This window comes from Camelus bactrianus, chromosome 7 (assembly GCF_048773025.1).
Source record: "Camelus bactrianus isolate YW-2024 breed Bactrian camel chromosome 7, ASM4877302v1, whole genome shotgun sequence".
In the NCBI taxonomy this organism is placed as follows: domain Eukaryota; kingdom Metazoa; phylum Chordata; class Mammalia; order Artiodactyla; family Camelidae; genus Camelus; species Camelus bactrianus.
The window spans coordinates 26,204,279-26,227,735 of NC_133545.1; the positions used below are offsets into that span (position 1 = coordinate 26,204,279).

Consider the following 23,457-nt stretch of genomic DNA (forward strand, 5'->3'; position numbering starts at 1 on the left):
GCAGTTACCGCAGCAATAAAAACATGATAAAAGGCTCTTTGACAGTATGAAAACTTGGAAGCTGTGCCAAATACAAAATCGAGTTTGTAGGGACTGGCAGTATCCTGCTGTCTTTAACAGGTCTTTGGGGTTTCTGACAACTTCTGGTTCATCTCCTTAGGTTGAAGTCATCAATCAAAATGCCTTTGTTTCCAAGAGCATCAAAATTTGAACTTTAAATGCATAGTTTAAAAAAAAAATAACAACTCCAGCAGCTTTGACAGAGCAGTCACTCATTGATGCAGTCATCATGGCAGAACCTGCGGCAGTGTAGTATCATTTTGTACTTAGACACATGTTTTTGAAGTTATCAGCCCATATGAGCTTACTCAAAGTTATGTTTGCTCATTTTAAATACAGTAATCCTAGCCACTGATTTTGTTGACATGTTTTGACTTTTTCTTTTCATAAGATGAAAATGCACAGAGGAAAATTTTAGATACTGGCATTCTTTTGGTATTTGCTCAAATTAAGGGGCCCATAAGATAATATTTAATAAGATCCTAACCCTGATCATCTCTCTAGGCTCTTAACCTTATTACTTATTAGACACCAGCCACCCCCGTTCGCCCCCTTCCCACCACACCAAAGCATTACGGCTTTGAATTAACTTTTACTGAGAAACAAAATTTTTAACCAGTTTCTGTATTTTTTTCTTGGAGTCCTTCAGTGAAATGGAACTAAAAGAAGAAACTTCAGATACGGAACAGCATTATTTTTTTCCCCATAAACATTACCAGAATTATTTCCATCTCAAAAATCAGTGATTTCTTTCAACGCTTTCTAAGTTGGAATCACTGTTGTAGTACACTGTGTCTTTAAATGCGTACACCCACCCACACCCACACTCACACCCACAATGTCAACAGTGACGCTTGAGAATGCTTATGCAGTTATTCTTGACTTGTAATATTATAAATAGTTTAGTTTAGATTGGATACTGATCAGTTCTTACCCAAAATAATACACTTCCTTTAACATCTAAAAATATTTTAAAATGCCTGCTCTATTTTTTTCCCCACTCAAATTAGGAACTTTTAAAGCATGTACAAATACACGTGCAAATACACACACACACCTTTTTCCCCAGCGTAACATAAAATGTAGTTTTTTCCATTAAGGAGTAACTAAAGTGATTCCTAGCATTCCAGTGCCTTGTCTAAACAAACAAACAAACAAACACCAAAATCAACAACAACAACAACAAACCTCATCACTACACTTACATTTAAAAGCTTAGGTGTTGGTATCGTAGGAAGTTCATCTGACCAAAATCTAGAGAGGGTCAGGGTTGGAAGGAACTATATGGCTACCTTATTAAAACCACACTTTAGTAGTTGAATCCACAGGATAATATCCCTGCCAGGTGATCATTGTTTGTATGGTATATACCTCCAGTAAAAAGGAAAATAAAATACACTCTCTGAACACAGACTATTACCAGGAAGACATTTATTAACAGTATTATTACAGTTGTTTCTAAAACCCATTATTATTTCAATGGCAAAGAGGTAAATGCCAGGTTAACCTCTCAGTCAGAAGGGCATTACGTTAGGTTGACAGGAAGTTACAAGCAACATCCACTGACTATAATTCTGTTCTGGAGTATGTGATATTCTAACACGATGGATAAGCTACATAAATTGGAAAACTTTTATATCATTAAAAAAAATCACTGAAAACTTAAAAATGATGCTTGCATATAGCTGCAGATATTAGAAAAATCCTTCATTTTAAAAGTTAATTCTGTACCATTCTTTAAAAAAATTGTCAGATTCAGGTATGAATTGTTTATATCAAGTCATACTTGTGTGCTTAGATATAATTTAAGACAGTTAAATATAAATTCATGTTTACTTTCATATAAAATATGTATAAAAATAGAGATTTAAAGGAGGTGGATGTTCATACTAAGGAACTGATCAATCAAAATAGTTTTATTTTTTTGTATGGTAATGAAATTGAGGTATTTGTACATTTGGTAATTTCAGTCAAGTATTAAATTAACCCTCAGCTTTTTTTCCCCCCAAAGAAAAATAATCCTTTAAAAGACATTGTAACTGTAATATGTTATCTCACAACAGAGCAATTGTACAACAAAGAACTTAAAGAAGAGAAAGTTCTCAATACCAAGATTAGGTATGTTTTATATGTATACCACAGGTTTGTAAAAAATAATTTTATGTCTATTCTAAAATTTGGATTACAGTTGCTCAGGAAAATCAAAATATAGTTACTAGTAACATAGTAGTATTGTGGACATATACAAATGCTTCATGGAAATAAATGCCTATGCACTTGAGAATGCTTAATCCTTTGCAAAATATTTACATAAAATATAATTGCAATCTTAAATTATATAGGGCTCTAACTGCAAACAAAAGCTTTCTTAAGTATTATCATCAATGAAACATAAGAAAATAACCCACAAGGAACTATTTTGTTTCTCACTTGAAAATTACATAACTAACCAACTTAGACTACATTTACCCATCCAAGTTCACAGACAGGCTAGGAGGGAATGTTTATGAAAAGTACAGAGTGCAAAGTTTTAAATATATTGGTGTTTTAACTATAAAATATTACATTTCCTATCTCTCTCGTAGAATCTCTTAGAATCCCCTGGAGGAGCATTCCTGTCCTTTTCCTTTCAGTTACAAGATTTTAAAAGGACAGGAAGAAACAGTTTTCATAATCAGATTCACAAAGCCTAAACCGCAATAAATGCTGTGTCTTCTCCTGGCAAAGGGCATAAGCGAGATCCCTACCTGCAGGTGGAATGTAATTACTTTTCCCCCTTTTCCATATATTAAGGTACCGATAAAGATGATAACACATACTCAAGAGCATTATCTTATTTTCCCCACACGATTTAAATGTCTATTTGTCTCTGTTATCACAATGCACTAGCCGGCCCTCAGAGGTTCTAGTTTATGGTTAGACTTCAAGTCACCTTCTTTTAGCTCTTTCTTTCATCTTGAAACCAACTTATTTCCAAGTGCACATCCTGACTTTATAAAGCTGTAGGGGAAAAAAAAGTGTTATTACTTTTTCAGCTAAGCGTGCCTTGGTGCACATGTGTGTGCCAGGGTGCCTGAGCGTGAGCAGTGGAACCAAAACCCACGTGATGTACAGGATTTGGTTCCTAGACCATCATCCAGATGCGTGGCTTATCTCCAATTCCAGATTCAGTCCTTCTGCAGAGTCTACACGGTTCTTTCACTCGCACACATCCTGCTGAGAAGAATTTCAGAGCAAACCTGATTAACTGGACCTCTGACATGATACGGTGATTGAAAATTTGTCACAGAATCTTGTTGTCTTTGCTGTAGTTTGCTTTGATTGCTGAAGTACCTTCCCACAACATGATTTCTTGATCGTTTCATTTTAATGAAGTGATATTCTTTGGATATCTTTGATTTCACTACCTGCAAATAAAGAGAAAAAAAAAACAGTGAGGCAAAATCAAAGACATTCGAGTCCTGCCTAGAGCAGGACAACTAACTCACAAACTTGAACAGTATCTCTTGACACAGATACAACTGATATAACCAAGATCCAGAGCAACTTATCTTTCAAAAAGGACCAAGACTGAAGATAGAATTTCTGCCATTTTCTTACCTCAGGGCAGCTGTCTCTAATGCAACTAAGGAGTAGTCTCAGATGGTTTCTCCATCACACTGCTGTGTGTGTGTGTGTGTGTGTGTGTATGTGTGTGTGTGTGTATATGTGTGTGTGTGTATTTAGGCTAGATGCTAACATACAGAGAAGACACTCGTGTCTTTACTGAGCCACTGATTCAAGCACAGTACTCTACACCTGTCATGGCATCCTTTTATAGAATGATAACTAAAACTATTTTCAGAGAAAAGAGAAAATATTTTTCCATTGCACACCCATAAGCTGACACTGTTACAGACAGTGGATTCATTTCTCTGGGCACTTAGTTATGGAACCTGAAGGAACAGCCTGTGATCTATTGTGCTAATAACCTGATAAATGTTTGTACATATGGAGATATATTTTTAACTTAAAAATTGTTTTAAATAGGCAGTATGAACATTTATAAAACATGAAAGAGTATGTAATGAAACGTTTCCTTCCCATCTCTGCTCTCCACAACCAGTCAGTCAGTTCCTTCCCCGGAGGCAACGTATGTTACAATCTCCGTGGGATTCTATTCACAGATATTTTATGAATATCAACACATACACATACAAAGAGGCCGTATTTATTGTCTATTTGTACAGTATATAAAAAGTTGATCTGGAAATCCTGTAACTGTCAGTTTTAATCACTGGGTTAATATGACTCAAGCTGTTAACAACAATGGTCAGCAACACAAGGTGGGGACCATAAAGGAGACAGAGGAAGGGTTGATAAGTAAGGAAAAGAGGGTGTGTTTACAAACGAATAGCAAATCTTTAATTCCATCATATTAATGCAGTCCTAAGACATTGTTTTCAGTCAATATGGAAATATTAACCATTTATGTATTATTGATGACTATTGAAAGCAACACCAGCTCATGTTAATTTTTTTATTCTTTTCAGGGCTATATAGTGACTTAGGTACATAGTTCTTGGTCCCGTTGAAAAGAAGGCAATGAAAACTGTTCCAACAATGCAGACTATTTGACCAAAGTAGCCCGATATCTATTTTGAAGGTAAGTATTTTTAGTCATGTTGCAAGTGAGCATGAACCATTTTCGAAGAGTTATTTGAAGAGAAATCCTGTAAAGATCTACACCAAAAGGTGAACAGCAGTGATCTTTGGGGGGAGGAATCAGAGGCAATTTAAAATGTATTCCTTATAACTTTTTGGTCTTGACTTTTAAATTCTACTACAATGAAAGTGCATTACTTTATAATGATTAAAACATTGAAGCTATTCCCATTTTGAAGAAAAATATAATAGTCATAAGTTTTAAAGCCAATTATACTGTGCTAACCCCAAAGAAATGAACTGTTTTTCTGTAACTATGGGAGGTTTGGCTTTTCATGATCAGGCCCTCAGATGAAGTGACTCTTAAGAATTCCAGTGAAATCAGCGGGTTGTGGTAGGGAATCCCTACGGACCATAATTTACAGCTCAGTTTGCAGTTAACCACTGATTAATATTCCAGGTCCCAAGGTTGCAAGTTTCTATTATGCACCGCTCCGTCCACCTCTGTTTGGTTATACTATGACTGTAAATATGAGAGGCTGGGGAGATGGACTGGTGTTTTCCTGAAGGTTTTGTCCATTTTGGAGGCGGTTTATATTCTCCTATAGCAAGATTAGTCAACATTTTTAAGGAAGTTTTATTTAAGGAAACACTTAAGCATAAATATTACATCCAACTCTAAAAAAATATTATTCCAGTGTTCTGAAGCCAAAATAAGGTTAATTTTGTTTGTGTACTATTGTCCTAAGTTCTGGCTTTTGCAATTGCCTGGTGATCTGCATGCTAATTACATGAAAAATAGAAAAAGGTCCATCCCAATGCAAAAGGTTATAAGTTCTTTAAAAATTAATATTTTGTGTGAATTCAGGGTTGCATTTAATGTTGCATTACAAATGCTGGATAATGCTAGTTTAGATGCTTATAGCAATCTTGAACATGATTCATGAAATGGATATACACAAGTACATATTTCTGGTGTTATTTGCTGAAGCATGTAGCTTCTACTTCAGAGTAGTGCCAATATTTTGCCAGATCACAATGGGAAGGTTGATAATATATTTATATTTTTTTTATTGAAGTATAGTTGATTTACAATGTTGTGTTAATTTCTGGTGTACAGCCTAGTGATTCATTTATACATATATGTATATATTATATATATTCCTTTTCATATTCTTTTTCATTATAGACCATTACAAGGTATTGAATATAGTTCCCTGTGCTACACAGTAGGATCTTGTTGTTTATCTATTTCATATATAGTAGTTAGTATCTACAAATCCCAAACTCCCAATTTATCCCTCCACATCCCCTTCCCCCCCTGGTAACCATAAGTTTGTTTTCTATGCCTGTGAGTCTGTCTCTGTTTTGTAAATTAGTTCATTTGTGACCTTTTTTTTCAAGAGTCCATATATGGGTAATACACGGTATTTTTCCTTCTCTTTCTAGCTGACTTCACTTAGTATGACAATCTCCAGGTCCATCCAGAGTTCTATTTTTAAATCACTAAGGTGCTCTCTGAGAAAGGAAGATGGGATGACGGGGTCTCCCCCAGCTTCTGAGGGTCAGCCTAACGCCTCCTGCAGTGCCAGTGCTCCCACGATGCTATGTAAGATTGACGCCTACACATTCATGCCAGGGCTTGGCCCAGCAACAATTAATTCAGTTGGTTTCCTTTGAAAACTTTTTCAGGAACTAATCAAAGATAATAAGTTTCCTAATTCTTTCATTAAGCCAGTATCACCCTGATAGTGAATGCTAAAAGCTGACAAACCTACGGACAAAGAATCATTTCAATTTTGACTTGTCAAACATAAATGTAAAAAATCCTCCCAAAATGCTATGGTAAATTGAATTGAGGAGCATTTAAAAAATCCAGCAGTATTATGTGCTGTATCACTAGCACATACAATTTATTTCAGGAATGTTAAGCTTCAATATTATGAAACATTTTGTCATAGGAGATTACCAAAGAATCATTGGTAGCTATATGATTGTTTGCTCTGAATACTCAAAGGAATCTACTATCAAATAATGAGATATTATGAAGTTAATATTTTAAAAACTTGTATAGCTTTTCTATATTCTCTCAATAATTAATAAGAAATACATTAGAGAAAAGATTCCATTACAATACTAACACAACTTTATCAAATTCAATGATGATGTAAAGGACACAAGTGAAAACTACATGAAAAGTTTAATGAGACATAAAAGAAAACATGAATAAATGGAGCGACATAGTAAGTCAAATCCTCCCAAGTTAATTAAAGTGCGATTCCAATTTTAATCACAGCAGGATTTGGTGGGGGTGGTGGGGGGCATGGCAGAGAAATTCTAAAGTACATCTTAAAGAATAAATGTAGGAAAACAGCCAAGGCCATTTGGGAAGGAAAAAAGGCAATGATGAGAGGAGACTTTCAATACCAGATATTCATTCATCAATATGACTTGAGTCTACCACCAATCTACCATAGACTCGATTTGTTGGCTGTATAAGCCAAGCATAATCAAAATTCAATAGTGAGATAGAAAAAACAGGAATGTTCATACTGTAGATTAAAATGTATTTCATAAGCTGCTGCTGTTCCCTAAAAATACTCATGGAGAAATAAGGTAGTTCTAGGTAGAGCCCAATGGCATATAAATCCAGTGACCCTAAGTGTTGACCACCTAATGGTTTTAATTACATGGACTAAAATCAAGAGTGTGTCTTTAAAATGCTGCTGAGTCTCCAGTGGAGAAGAGGGTGAAAACTGAGGGCCTGTATGTAGTGTAAAAACAAAAGGTTTTTTTTTTTTTATTGTATACACTTATTTTAAAATTTCTAGAGTTAGCAAGAATTCATGTAAACTTTTACAATAGCAAAGTAGTAGAAGAGAAACAAAATGATGCTCTTTCTTAAAAATTAAAATTCTTGATTGATTTTCCCATATAATAGCCACCTATTATCGTCAGAGTTCTCTGTGTGAGGAAACACATGGAGTAATTCAGATATGGTCCCTACCCTCAAGGGGACTATATAAAGACACATGTCTAAGATACTTGAAGTAAGAACAAGAATGAAATGACTTCAAAGACATTGTCTGAGGCGAGATCCCCAAGGTCAGGCACCATGTTGTTTCCATGTAATGAATAGGTCTTTAGTACACCGAGCAGACAGTGCTAATTTATGGCGGCCATGATAATCTGTTCACACGGCTATTATTTCTTTGAACTTATTTGTAAAATTGCCTGGCATTGCTGTCAAACTGCTATCTCTTGAGTTTCAAAATATTACCTTATTTTACCTACCCTTATGGGCTTGAAAGTGGAGAAAAAGCAGTTAACTACATTTTTAAGTCTTGAAAATGTTATACACGTGAAGGATGTTTGATACCTGCACGGTAAAGTGCGAACTGCTTCTTTCCTTTGATCTTCTGTGTGGAAATGTGCCCATTTGAGGCCTTCCCAAAATCAGAGGTCATTTGGGGTTTCTAAAATCCAACTAGAGTAGCAACAGGGATGTGGCTTTTAAAGAGAACTGTTAGCAATACAAATGTTAGGTTTGCCTCTGGGGCATGATAGTAGTAAACAACAAAAGTGAGCTATTAAAAAACAATGGTGAAAGATTTAGGCCTTGAACCAGAGACAAAGGACTCGAGGTGTCTGTGTACAGTCCTTACTTCAATCAGAAGCAAATACTAATGGCTTTACGCTTCCAAATGCTTCTCTAAATCTGGGAGTATAAGACTTGACAACTGAGAAAGAGACATATCTACCTAGAGAAAAAGGAACTACTACATGTGCTTAATAACACAGACGTGTGAGTTGCCAAATATTTACATTACTTTAAACATGAGTGAAGGATGGCATTTTTTTTTTTTGCCACTTTAAAATAATCCAAAATAACTCCTGATCTTTTTTTTTGAGCAGGAAAAGGTTTACCGCAGGGCCAAGCAAGGAGGACAGGCGGCTCCCACTGGAAAAACCTGAATTCTGTAACTCCTGGTCTCTAGTTTTATCTTTATTTTCTTTTGGTGACTTGACTGTGTCAAACTATATTTAAAATTAGGAAGAGATAGTAAAGCACAATTGGTCTCCATAAAGTATGACGACCTGTTCGATCAGCATTGTTCTGTAATCACAGGTGTTTAAGTGTAATACTAAAAATTACTTTTCTCACAGCAATGTTCAAGTTTAGATTAAGTTACAGGTAGGAATAGACTTTCAAGTAAAGATTACAGTGTTTCAAATCAGAAACAGATTTTTAATATATTACCTATAGAAACTCGGAAAGGAGTAATGTCAGAACTGGAGTCAAGTGCTGCAATGACAATTTAAAGACATGTAGAGGATCACATTTTTCTGTGACTCCTTGTAACAAAAATTGAAATTCTGTGCTTTGGTGGGTAGAAGTAATTTTTACTTTCTCATAGGCTTCTTATATGGTGAGAGATCTTCCAATTTATGACTAGATCTTTCTAAGTCTCTATATAGTTAAAGACTTGGGCACACAGGCATTTTAGAAGGTATACGAATGGCACAATTCAGCTTCATTGGTTTGGGTCGATGGCTGCTGTAAGACTTCTCAAACAAAGAAAACACTGTTATGAATTATTACACAACAAAAGTGTATTGCAACTTTTACTCTTAAATTCATGTAACTTCAACACTCAAAACTGATTTCACACAAATATTTCTCAGAATGAGTGTATTACCATGTCAATTAATTGCTGCTTCTAAAATAACTTTGGATTTTCAAAAAGCCGATATAAAAAGAGAAAGCTTGGTGAACTGGAAAAGTGTCAGGCAGATTATAAGCAAATACCTTTTCTAAAACTGATCTTGACTTGAATAACACCCAGGGAACTTCTGATGTGGTTCCAGATCCAAAGAACAAAATAGAAAACAATTTTCAGTGGTGTAAGTGTTCCAAAATCTCTCGACCTGATTAGGGGGGAACAGTCTGATTTCAAACGTGTTTCACAATCATGGGTGGGGTCTGAGAAATGAGGGTAATGGCATTCTAAGGTTGGAAAAGCAGGCAAAACCTGCTAATGTAGTCTTTTAAGATAAATGTGTACTATTGCAGTACTTTTTATTTGGTATAGTCCTTCTGCAGACAGGACGTTCAATCCAGATCCAGCCACAAAATTTATAACCAGCTGAAAATGTAGCTTAAGAATTCACAGAAATAGAATAAAAATAGAGTGACACACAATAGCTCGAAGCCAGTCCTTATAATTCCATTTCAGGAAATCATGCACTTTTTACAGATAATAAGGAATTCTTTCATCTCCCCCCTACCCCCAATATTTAATTACGACCACATGAAGTAAGCTTTGTTTTGAGTGAAGGGAGTCCAACTGCTGAATGGGTCAAAGATGCTGAGAATTAGAGAACAAGACTAAAGCTGTCTTTAGGAATGGGCTTTTTTTGTTTGTTGGTTTGTTTTTGATATTGCCAGATATGCGATGTCTCAGTCTCCATCCTACCACCAAATCTTCGACCCTTCTTATTCTGAGAGCTAAGCCTGTTGAATCCCTGCCTCTCGACAGAGCTTAGTTCCCAGCTCTGGGAACAAGTTCTGCTCTGAGGTGGGAAGACTCACTAGAAGTTTACCAATTTAATGTTAACTCTTGGTTCTGTCTGGCCCTTCTATGCAGTTTCCCAGAGACGGACTCTTTAGTCTTAAACTCAGCTTAATAGTCTTGTCACTGGATTTTTGTTGTTGGTGGTGGTGGGGGGCGGGGGGAGGTACTTAGGTTTATTTATTTATTTTTTAAATGGAGGCACTGGGGATCGATCCCAGGACCTCGTGCATGCTAGGCATGTGCTCTACCACTGAGCTAGACCCTTTCTCCATGTCACTGAATTCCTGATACTACTTGGATGACCTTCATTAGTGTAACTGATAACACGTTAAATTCCTACCATCTTCTGTTTAGAAGTACATATTGATTCTTGGAATCTATTTTGATCTTCACTCTCAGGTATTTGGTCTTCCATTCATCTCTCTTGAACCTGGAATTTATATTTAAGAATATGGCACTCAAATGTCACTTAGAAACAATGGGTGTAGACCCACAGTTCCTACTGCTGGCCTCATTGTAGGGATTTGCTCAGCACTATTCTGGCCTTTTAAAAAGAGGTCTTCTATGCGGCCGTGCCATTTCTTATCCGAAGAGCTCTCCAGCCTCCAGTCTGAGGAGGTGGATGACTGACTGCTGGTATTTTGGGGTCTTGGAGAGAGGTTTAGGGGCTCCACCCTTCAGGGGCTAACTTTCACTTTTGGGTTTTCTGATTTCAGCCTCTATATTAATTTGCTCTTTGCTAGACCTGTGTTTCTTAGTCCAGAACCTCTGCTGTTCAATTTTAAAAGAAATCATATGTATGAGTGTAGGTTCTTGACTGCACGCGTTAGGGTGAGGGACTCAGGGTCCACCAGTTTTGCATACAGACTTTTAATCATTTTCTGACATGTGCTGAGCCCTGCCTTCCTCGGCATGTGGCTCCTTCAGGTCTGAGCCATTCAGAGGGTCTGGGGCCAAGGGTACCCCTCCTATAATTGGTGTTTCTCCCCTCTAGGCACTTTACATTGTACTTCTCCTACAGGCTAAGTCAGACTTCTTAAAATGAATTTGGATTTCTTGTCTGTTATGAGTTATTTCTTATTCTGTCTTTTTTTTTTTTTTTTGGGTGGTGGTGAAGATTTATGTCTTAAAGTCTCTTTAGTGGAGTTTCAAGTGGAAGAGAAGATGAATGCTTGTGGTCAGTCTGCCACATTTAATCTGTACTCCATGCATAATTTAAACGCTCATTCTCTATGCTAGTTTTCCCAAAGTGTGTTTAGTGAGGTGTTAATAGTTGTTATTTAAAAAAAGAAAAATGGTTCTGTGGTCAAAATTTTGGAAAAACTGGGTCAAACTAAGCTAAACAGTTTCTTTGCTGTAGGGGCTTATGGGATCATTTAATATACTAGTATTATCTGAGAGTCCTGAAGGTGGAGGGGCATACAGTCTTTCCCAAACCACAGATCCTGGTTTCCCCAGGCTAGAATATTAAAACACAAAGTTAAGAAATGCTAATCAAGGTAGTTCAAAGTCCATCTCAGCATGGCCCTTGAAGATTGGTCGTTAAACCCCTGGAAATGAGTGTTCGCTGCATAGAAATAGTGACGGTCCGCTTCTCTTAGGCACACAGACATTCCAGGATCCGGGACTGCAGAGGTTCGACTCAATGGCTACCTTACGGGTCATAATACTAGTTCAACACAGAGTCACTTTTCTTTGTTCCTCTTCCATTTCATTACCCTTCTTAGGAGAGATTCCGTGATGTTATAGCTGTTATTACCATTCAATACAGGACTCTCCCTTTGGAAGAGGATTTTTGTTCCAACCCACCTCAGGGAAGGCTGGACTCCCTTATGGCTAATGAGTTCATTCTCACCAGAGACTGACCTTTAATCTGATCAGCAACTAGAAAAGGTTATAATTCACTTGCAGATGATGGAATGAACACGAATCACTTTACACAGAAGGACTGTATTTAATTACTTTTAAAGGGGGGGGCGGGTATAGGGATGGTAGGTAGTGAAAGCTTCTGTGATTCTGTTTTAGGTACAGAGCCATTGAAAAATGTTAAATGACACGATTCAATTTAAATTGTAGAAACACTACCCTTGGTCGGGGCATGAAAGATGAACTCAAGTAGTTGCAGGTGAAGGTTCCAGGATGAAGATCTTGTAATAGTCGAGGGCAAACGAATGATAGGAAAGAAGACCCTCCCTCTCACCTTGTTCATTTACCAGCATCCTATCAACTATTTACCAGTGTCCTTGACCTGATCCTGTCCCAAATTATCAGGGGCCTTTCTCCAGCAGTCCTACCCGCTCCTGTATTCTATAATAGCATTGACAATTCTTCCTCTTCCCAGAAACATGCCAAAACTGTTCCTCCTACAAACTGCCCCAGGCCACTTCCTTTTCTAAGTCCAGTATCTCTTCCCTCTTCTTATTTTTACTTGTTGAAAGGCTTTACCCAACCCCTTTTCTCATTTCTTACACCTCATCAATCTGTTATAGTTTACTTCCTGCCCTCAAGGTTTTACTGAAATTCCTCTTCACGTGATCAGAAAGGATCTTCTCAATGCCAAAAATCAATGACTACTTAAAGATCCTTATCTTAATAGATGTATCTATTGCATTTGACAACATTAACCCTGTTTTCATCTCTCCTTGCAAATTCCCCCTTTCCACAGCACCACCCTCTACTAGAGCTCTCCTCCAAGTTTCTGCTCTAAATTCAAGTGCTCCTATTTCTCCAAAAGTTGCTTCAGTCTTGGTGTTTCCAAGAGTCCCTTCCTTGCAATTCATATTCTGCTCACTTTCTTTGGATGATCTATTTCCAAGGTTTCAACTTTTACCTATTTTATGATGACTTCCAACTTTTTGTCTCCAGCCCCACCCTGTCCCTCAAGCTTCAGACTTGTGTATCCAACTGCCTGTTGGATCTCTCCACCTGGATGTCCCACAGGCATCCCAGGCACAACATGTTCAGAATGGAATTCCTCATCTTTTCCCTAAGCCCATGCCTTCTCAGTTACTCCCTGTCTCAACTGCCAATTCGGTTCTCTAATCTGTCACCCAAGTTAGGCATAATTTTTGATTCTTCCTGCTCCCTCATGTCACTGATAAGATCTAGAGACATTAATTTTTTTTAATAGGGCTTATGTTTGCCTGCTTCTCTCTTATGATTGTTGTCTCTGTCCAGGTTTGGGTCAGCCTTTATCATCGCTCCCCTGATATCTGAAAAAGTCTCCTAACTTCCCTCTCTGACTTCATCCTCTTCACATCTTTCCCCCTCACTGTTGTCAGACTTACCTATTTGAAACAAAGAGATGTGACCATCTCACTTCTTTCTAAAATCTTTCACTGACTCTCCATCACCTATAGGATAAAGTCTGAGCTCTTACCATGATCTGGCCCTAGCCAAGTTTTCCCAGGTCCCTTTTATAATTGACGTTCTACAAGATACAGAATTGTTTGTGATTTCCTGAGAACATCAGGTTATTTCAAAGCTACTTTGAGGCACATTGTTCTATGGGATTGGAATGGCCATCACCTAATTACCTTGACTAGGGCCTACTCATCCTTTAATAATAAAGTTGGATAGTTTTCAAGGAGAGGTTCAGTCCATTCTCAGATTGGATTAGGTGCCCCTTCTTGGTGTTACTACAATACACTATTTATATCTCTAACACACCACTTACCATATTGTTTCATAATGTGGATTTTTATGCCTAACCCTCTGAGTACAATGTGTTGAAGGTAGAAAGTCTGTCTTATTTATTTTTGCATTACTACTGTTTATCTCAAGAACTGGACTCAAAAAACAAATTTTGGATGATTAAGTAAAAGAATAAGAAAGATCGAGGCAAACGGACCAGAGTACATGGGAAAGACTTGGAAGAATATTTAGAAGGTAAACAGAAATTGGTAACTAGCTGGTTGGAAGTTGTTGGGGAGCTGGAGAAAGATAACGAGGAGTCAAGGATGACCTGAGTTTGTAAATGACAGAGCAACTGAGTAAGTTCAGGAGTACTAGGGAAGAAGAGAGATGAACGGGAGTATTCATTCTCAATCTGGGAACACATTGAGTTGGAGATGCTTATGACACCTACAAAATGTCCTCTCAGTTCATTTTACTTACAAATATAAGAGCAGGTAGCTTGGAAGAGGAAAAAACAATGACCTGGCCTCTGAGCCAGCCCAGTATCATAGTTGGCTGCAAAGACAAGCCAAAGGTTGCTAAACTCACAGGAAATGGGGACTTTGAAAGACAGCATACAGATTGGTTGCTTTTAATTTTTATTTTTTTGTCCCTTTTAGAAAAGGTTTATTTATTTGTTTACTTCTAGTGCAATGCTCACATAGACGCTTCACAATTAGTTGAGTTAAAGTGGTGTTACTAATTTATTAAAAATAGCCATGCTGATAGTTAAATTCTGGGATCTGCTATATAAGATAATTACATTTGGATCGGGTTTTTTTTTCCCTCTCGAAAAGGCATTACTTCAGTTTTTTAGATAGGTGAATTCAAAGGGTTTTTTCCTTATTGTGTTTGTGATAAACTTTGAAAGTAAGTCAAAAGGAGAAAATGTTTAGGCCCAAAATACAGAAGGAAAACATTTCTAGCCCAGATAACCTTCTGCTAATTTAATTAAGATTAAGTAATAACAGGAAATCATCTCTGACAAAGAACTGAGAATCTCTTCTTTCCAAGGTGCCAGAATCAAAGGAAATCTGTTGCTATTAGAGCTGAGTGGTGACGCCAGAGGATTTTTGTGTTTTGTTATGTTTTGTTTTTGACTGAGTCAAAGGCTACAGCTACATCAGCCCGAAAACAGAGACATCATATAAGGTCTGTACAGCTGGTCAGACTACCTGATAATCAGATAACAACTGGCTGCGGATTTGCCCCTTCTGTAGCCAGGTTTAGGCTGGTAATATTTTTGCATCCTTTCCAGGTTTTAGCTCATTCACAGTAGATGTTTGCCACACAACTAAAGGCACCATCCAAAACCACCGTTGGGCAAGAGCTACCTGGATCCTGTTTGTTGTCCTGCAAAAACACCGGGAAAACAAAATTCCATTTCTCCCCATAAAGAGAAACACCTGCTTCTCTAATCAGTAGGAACATTTTAGTCAAAATTGATGCATACCAGTTGGGAAGTTGTTTATAGATTCACGGTGGCAACATGTCCTTTCTCAGTGCCTTGACAGATGAAAGAGAAGCCTCGAGACCTTAATCTCACCTAGGGCAGCCAGAGCCCACCGCAGCAGGTTTGTTATGTCTGTGATAGAATTCTCACTGCAAATCAAAGAGGACGCATCAAGATCTCACACTGATGGTTATAACAGTCCTTCTCAGGTATCTGTGAATCTACTGTGAGAATGGTGTAATTGAACACCAAAAGATACAAGGCTCCCAAACCCAAATTCTTATTGCTTTAGTACAGTAGGTCTTAGTTCTTGCTTTTACGGTCTGACAAATTCCTTTGCCAGTTCATAAGTCGAGCACAGAGGAAAATGGTTATTATTGATGAATTTCTGCCCTTTAATATGTTTTGCTTGGGACTAACAACCTATGTTTTCCCGGCTTGTTATATTCATCATCAAATCATCCTTTGCAAAAAGGTTTGGAGTTTCTTGATTGCTTACAATAAGCTAACAGTGATTGAAGATGTTGGGTGATGGTTTAGAAAGATTATCAAACATCAGTGTCAGTGCTGGAAACCTCCTGAGGTACAAGTGGTACAAACTGTTCAAGAATTAAGCAACAGTTGTGCCTAAGAGATGAATGGGTTTAGAGACTTTGTGATGAAGGGAGTCAGTTGAGAAAGATGATCTTATCAGTTCTGTGTTGTAACTGGAGAGGCAAACACTCCCAGAAGTATTTCAGCTCAAACATGAAAACTTCAAAATGGATAACACTGCTCCAGAATCAACAGATAATTTGGGGGATACCTGTATAGCTTGCCATTAAGATGGCACACGTTAGAAATAGGGTTTAATAAAAAACAATGTGTACATAATAATTGTGCACAAAAAATTATAAAATCCAATAAGTGAAATAATTTTATCTGACATGCTTAAATCATGATTATGCAAATTAAGGATGGTTTCTATTAGTAATGATTATAAGCCAATCTTCCAGTTCTGATGGTTCAAAGATTATTTATTGTAGTTCTCAAATACCATGACTTTTACTGACAACTGGTTGATCCTGTGGCAGAGGATACATGCAATGCCGTCATGTGGGAAGGGCAACTTCTGTTTTTAATTGGAGCCATGTGGGAAATCATTGGTGGATTTCTCTTTTTTCAGACTTCCAGAGCACTAAAGCTGAAAAGTGAAAAACACACCCTTCCCCAAAATACTAACTGAAGATACATTACGTAAAAATGAATAAATAAACCTTTTCTAAAAGAGGCAGAAAAAAAAAAAAATCCAACCTGTATGCTGTCTTGCAAAGTCCTCATTTTCTGTGAGTTTAGCGATCTTTGGCATGTTTTTGCAGCCAGCTACGATACTGGGCTGGCTCCAATGCAAGTTCATTGTTTCTTCCTCTTCCAAACTACCTGCTCTTGTTCTAAGTCTTGACCTTTTGCAGGTAGGAGAGGCACTGGGAGGGTATTATCTTATGGAAGAGGTAAGGAGATACACAGTATCCTACGGCATAAAGTCTGTTCTGCAACAGCATGGCCAAGCTTCAAGTTGCTAAATCAAAACTCAAAATGCCATACTCCCGACTCACTTCTCTGAGATGCGGTTCCGTTTGTCATACACAAATATAATGGGAATCCATTAGCAGAACATACAGAAGAACCAATGCACATCAATGACTTTTATATTAGTAAAAATCTGAGGACCAAGATGGATTCTCATACTTACCATAGGGCTGACAGCAGGGTTAGAAAAAACCTTTAGTTGTCTCCTCACTAGTCAACCCACTAATAAATGTACTCTGGTTTACAAAGGGAGCCACACAAGAAAGAATGAATAGATATGACAGGATGATCAAATGAGACATTTTCCAACCCAGTTTTGGCCGAAGCTCCTGAGATCTAGAGCCAACAACAGAAGCCAAGTAAACTCACATTCTAAAAGCAATGTAAGGGTGATGTATGCAAAACCTGCAAAAGTGTGGACAAAATCCAGTTTAGCAAACTCTTGTCTGATTGAAAGTTAGGAAAAAGAGAATAAGAAAGAGAAAGAATTTCCATAAAGGAAGTTCTTCCAATTCTTTGTGGTCTCCCTTGATCTTGGGCAGTTGCTTTATCTTTGTTCTAAGTCAAGTGGGAAGGGCCTTCAAGGGACCAGCTTTAGGAGGTGGACACGTGTCCTCTGGGGGTTGGGGAGCAATGGAGCTTCTATGTGTCACTGTGGCTATAGGTCGGCTTTAAGGTGGCAGAGAGAGTGAGAGAACAAGAGTGAGAGTGGAAGTTAGAGCGAGAGGGAGAGAGAGACAGGGCTGCACTGGGAGCTAACTGTATTTGCAGCAACAGCAGAGCAAGGATGCATGAGTGTTTCTTGTGGACCAAATGTGGGCAACTGAGTATAGGAAGCCCAGTGCCATGTTGAATATTTTCCGAGAGGATGCTTGGGGAAGCAACATGACTCCCAACAGAGGGCTGGACAACTGGAAGCCCAGGGGCCAAGGAAAGAAGGCAGCTATAAGAGAGGTATTGCCTGTGTCAGAGAAGCTATGATCAGAGGGTCCCAGTGAGGGGTTTCCTCAAGGAAGTCCACAAGAGCATCCTAAAAAGGAAGAATTAGCAAGCTACACCCAGAAAGCACATTGATGGGCTGTACTTACGCCACTCAAGTAAGACTTCTTGTCCTACCCTGAGCAGATGACCAGCAAAGCAAGATGGAGGAGTAGGAAAGAAGCCTCCTGCCCTCTCTCTCCCACTCTGGGCTTTTGAGACTGAGGCAAGTCTGAGCTAGGGGGAGGAAATAACTTCACGTGGTTACAACACAGACCTGGCAATTTTAGTGCTTAGCTGAGATTCTTCTTATGCCTGACAGTGATTAGAGTCCTATTCTTATCTGAAAGTGGTTTTAAAATGATGGGACCTACCCGCAGATTCTACTCCAGTGTAGGGAGGAAATAATCCACAGAGCTGATAAGACAGCAGGGAAAGGAAAAAAAAAAGTATTTTCAGTTATCACCTTATCAGCTAAGACTATTCAATTACTGGCTACAAATAAAATCACTTCCACCAGTAGGAAGGGGAAAACTATTCAAAACACAGGCCTTCCTGTGAACACATTGGATAAGCCAGTGGAGGGAGGTCATTCATCAGTTTAGCACATTCAGCTGTTTCGACTGTTAAGCTGCCTCCACTAAAGACACGTGCCACTGTCTTTGGACACAATTCCTGATGGGGAGGCTTGGAGTCTATTAGAAAAGACAGGTGCTCTCCAGGTTGCCATCCTCCTGTTTGTGTTGACCAGTGATTCTAGTTTTCAAATGTCTTCATAAACATTAATTTCTTTTAACACTTCGATTTTGTAGAGACTCGAGTTGTGACTGCTACTTGCTTTGGCTGAGTGGCAATGAATATGTCATTTAATCTCCGCTGGACGTAGTTTTTAAATCCAAATAAGACTGGCAATGCAATCAAAGATACAATGAGGAATTTAAAAAAAAAATCAAAAGCTACAAAAATCAGATGGCCAGCATCGGTACCTCATGGAAATGACATCCACACGCCCCCTGCAGAAACTCCTTGTGTCGCCCCATTGTTATGGTGAATGTGTCAACCACTTCGTAGCCATATTTTTTTGCAGCATCCAGAATAACCAAATTTTCTTTCCATAAATTCTGAACTTCACTCTGTGTTGTAAAGGAGAATGAGATTTTTACTAAGAGGATTGTTTCATGATTTAATCACTTGTGTAAAATCATGTATATGTCATTTTTTTTTGCAGATTGGTCTCAATTGTGAGGTAAAGAATTAATTTCCCACGCATTTCTTAAATAAAGATGTGCTCTAATTTTTTTCAAAATATAAATATAAACATTTATGAATACACAAAACAGCCTTACATCAGTATTTATAGTGACACACAGTTTGGAACGTTCTTGTCTATGAAAAGTAGTTAGGTTTATTGGCCACAAAGAAACCTTGGAAGTATCTAAAATCCTCAATTTAAAAGCCAAGACTAAGAATCACAAATTCTGTCTCCATCTATTTGAACTCTTAATCATTTAGTCATTTGAATATTAATTAGTATCTATTTTGCGCTTACCTCTGCACTGAGGGACAACGGGAAAATAAGGAAAAATTGATCGTGGTACCTGCTCTTCAGACATTGCATTCAAATAGGAGAAACAGATATGTGAACACTTACTAAGTCCTTTATTGGAGGTAAATATTCCAGGCTGTGAGCCAGGAGAGAAAAAGGAATAGTTCTGCAGGGGCAGGGGGACGGCTGGACAGGGAGATTTCTAAAGGGGGTTCCTGGGCAGGGTGAGGGTTGCTGGTTGGGTGGGGCTGGGGAAACAGACGGGGAGTGTGCATCCAGGAGCCCCGGAATTGAGCGAAGGCTCCAGCTGCTGCTTCTCTAAATCATATTCCTCCCTCCCTCCCCAGCCATGTCTGAGGCAATGATGGAGCTCGGCGAGAGTGCAGGTCCACTGCCGAGAAGAGGGTCTCCTCCACTAACTTACTCTGACTCCAGGATTCATCATCGGCTTGGCCAAGACTTTCTCAGACCGACCTGTGGTCTGAGACTCTTCCTATCTAGTCCATCCTTCTTCCACTCCCTTCATATCAGACACATTACAGCTAAACACAGTCCCCAACACACAGCAGACACACACAAAAATATCTGGTGCTAGACTGAGTGATATGCATTGGGCGTCGTGGTCTGAAACGCCTCCTGCCTGCTCCCGCATCCTTTCCTTGATTCTCAGGCATTCTTTCTAATAAATTCCCTTCAAGTAACCTCGTCATGGTGTTTGTCTCTTTGAGAACCCAAACGGACACAGGGAGGGAACTGCATGCCCCTTTCCTTTTCCAAAGAGCAAAAAAAAAAAAAAAATTTTTTTTTTCATAATCCAGGTAAAAAAGTAAATAATCACTTGCATTTAAAAATCCAGCTGCCAGGTAAAAGAAGCAGTACCATGACACCTAACTTCCTGTCTTCCCCACTGTGTTTGCACACCTATTTTTATATGACGTGCAAAGATGAGTGTTTTCCCCCCAAATATAGTAGTGAATAGAAAAGGTTCATAAGAAGAAACCCAGAGGAAAAGAGAGAGATGGGACTTCAGTCTGTGCCAGCACCTGGGAAATGATACTCCAGGGGCTCAAGATTGTAGGCTTTTTCTTGTCCAGTTGCAAGTACCCTCTCAACGTTAAAGGGTCCAATTATAAAAGATAGAAGAAACTTTCCAGTAGGTGGTTGCTAGAGAAAGGTCAGTTCTCTGGGAAACAGACTCTGAACCGGCAGTTTGCATTCAACGGGGGAACAGAAGAGCGCCCTTGGGATCAACACTTGCACGGGAGCGAGGGAAGATGCACTGGGCAGAGAGAGACGTTGAATCGCAGCGTCCTTGCAACACAGGCTTCTGCTGATCCCACCAGGAGTGTTAGAGCTGGGATGGCCCTTCTGAGATGGGACAAATGAACGCAAGGGGGCTGAGACTTGGCTGGGTGTCTGTAGCCCAGGGCAGTTCCTACTGGGACTCAGGTCACAACCCCAGCAGCCCAGGGGAATGAGTGTCTCAGTCCCGAAGGGGCGATCTGGGAGCATCCAAATCCCACAAAATATCACTCACTCATTCATGCGTGAGGTGTTTTTTGAGAGTCTTCTGTGTGCTGAGAATTGTGTTTTGCATTTGGGGTCCCAGAGTGAGCAGTGCACAGCTCCCTCCCCATGCCGCTCTCACGGGGATTAGTCCAGCAGGGGAGACACAAAACCAAGGACTGAACCTGCCAAGTGACGTGAACAGGGACCCCAGACGCTGTTTCAGGAGCTCTTGGCAGGAGTAGCCAACTGAGTGCAGGGTGTCCATTAAGTCTTCCCAGAAGAAACTACATTTGAACTAACACTTGAAACGTGCCTGGAAGTCATCCACGTGGTGGGAACGTGGGCTCCAAGAAGAGGGAACAGTGACTTCAAAGACCTGGAGGTGACTGAGAGCATGGCACACTCAGTGGTGGAGCGAGTGTGTGTGTGCATGTGTGGGTGTGTGTACACGTGTGTATATGCATTGGAAGCAAGTCTACCAAAGAAGGCAGAGGCCACGTCTTGAATGGCTGCAATGAGGGTGATGGTGAGTTCAGATTTCTTTTCTGCCTCCACTTGCTATTCCCCCTTTCTCTTCTGTTTTTGTTGGGGGGGGGGAGGTAATCAGGTTTATTTATTTATCTTAATGGAGGTACTGGGGATTGAACCCAGGACCTCGTGCATGCTGAGCACATGCTCTACCACTGAGCTCTACCCTCCCCCTTCCCCCTTTCTCTTCTGTCGTTCTCCCTCCTCTCCCTCCCTCCTTTGGTCTTCACCCAGTCTGAAAAGACCGATGAGCACTGTCCAAGCCCTGGTGGCAGGTACAGTGGTTAACAGTAGCCGGAGAACCGTCTGCTGAGGTGAATTCATTCTAAATAGAAGCAGGCCTCTCAAGCACTCCAGCCCCTGCGAGACGCTACAATCACGGAAGTAAAGTGGAGCTACCAGCTGCTCAAGAAGGAAATGCAATCTTGACCTGCAGCCTTCAAATGCGATTACAGGACATTCAACTCATATCCTACAGAGAAGGTGAACAAAAGACCCCTCTTCTAATCCTCAACCGTCTCAAACCCTCAAACCCTCCGGCTACCCCAGCTGCTGAACACTTCAACTCACTTTAGATGAACTAACCCCTTCCGACTCCCAGAGGCTGAATTCGGAAGTTTTCCTTGGGGCACTTTCTATCTGTTCTGCTTTTGCATCACAGATCTGGTGGCCAGGCAGGCGAAGTTTTGAGATGGAAGAGGAGGTCCCTGTAATCTGTGCTGGAGAAAGCCAGGAGCGCTCAGAATTGACACAGAAATAAATCTCCCTCGGTTTACATGTTAAATGGACAGCGTCTTGTCTCCCTGATTCCCAGTGCAACCTGAGCTCCCCTCAAGCGACCACACACAGACCGGGCTGCCTGTGAGCTCTCCTCGCTGAGCCAAGAGCAGCTGGTTCTCTTACCTACAGATGTTGTCCTTCCTTCCTTTTCAGAGACTTTTATTCAGAGTTGAGCTACCAATTTATTATCTTCTGTAAGAACTGGCCAGAGGCCTCTAACTCCTTTCGTTTATGAATATCCAACCAGAGGGAAAACGAATGACACCGCTTCAGAGATGATTTTCCAGAGCAGTCAGTCAGAAATCATCCTCAAAAAGCCACCCTTTCCAAAGGGTGATTGATACTCACTGATACTGACAACTTCACGTGTGGCTTCAGCACGAGCCTTTACAGGTACACGAAACACTAGTGAGGTCAGGAGATACTTCAAGCATAACCCCTCTCATTTACCCCTCAGGTCTTTATCTTTTTCAGACTTTGACAGTCCCTTTCTTCCTTTATGAACTCAAAGCATTATTTACAGTGTATCGATGGGCTATGGTCTCCTTATTTCCAGGAATAATTATAACTGATTTGAAATCATAATCATTAAGTGTAATATCTTTGAATTTTTGTGAAGGTTGCTGAACATTTTGCAGTGCCTTTTGGGTCCTTTTTCAGACACCAGCAAGGACCCTTCTAGGAGCCATGAAGTTCACACAGCCTGGAGAGAATGGGCTTACCTGTGTTAAGAAATGCACTCCATCCACTGGCAGATGAAATCCAATTCCCAAAGTTTTGATGATCACAAGGATATTGAGTAAATCTTCCCTGTGAAATAATCGGAATTCTAAAGTCATAAACTTTGATTACATTTCTAGACTTTCATGTTTACATAAGCAAACGGAATGGAATTCTTTTAGAATGTGATCATTGGTACACAGGACGCAATTCTCATTTTACGAATTTGATGTATATTAGGTCTTTTTTTGTGGGGAGAGTTCTACGTGTCACTGGGCACATTTTCATCTGTAGTAAATGTACATTTGGGTGCTGACGGGTCAGCTTGTGATTGGACACAAAAGCATCTTGAAACATTTTAAACTGGACTTTAAGTACCAGCTTCTAAATTATAAGTCGCTCTTTAAATAAAATATTGA

At 39.4% G+C, this 23,457-nt stretch overlaps 1 protein-coding gene across 5 annotated transcripts in view; it reads right to left on the minus strand.

Annotated features, from left to right (window-relative positions):
• Positions 1-1,474: 1,474 nt before the first annotated feature.
• Positions 1,475-23,457, minus strand: part of CPED1 (cadherin like and PC-esterase domain containing 1) — a 250,328-nt gene continuing 228,345 nt past the window's right edge. For 4 of the 5 annotated variants that reach the window (XM_045511114.2, XM_010947605.3, XM_045511115.2 and 1 more), the window contains 3 exons: positions 23,041-23,128; positions 18,942-19,088; positions 1,475-3,467 (listed from right to left, as the gene is read on the minus strand). In XM_045511114.2, coding sequence (XP_045367070.2) covers positions 3,246-3,467; positions 18,942-19,088; positions 23,041-23,128 — 457 coding nt within the window. In that variant the 3' untranslated portion in view covers positions 1,475-3,245. Of the gene's footprint in view, positions 3,468-15,408; positions 15,558-18,941; positions 19,089-23,040; positions 23,129-23,457 lie in introns of all 5 variants that reach the window. The other variant, XR_006722160.2, reaches the window with a different exon arrangement.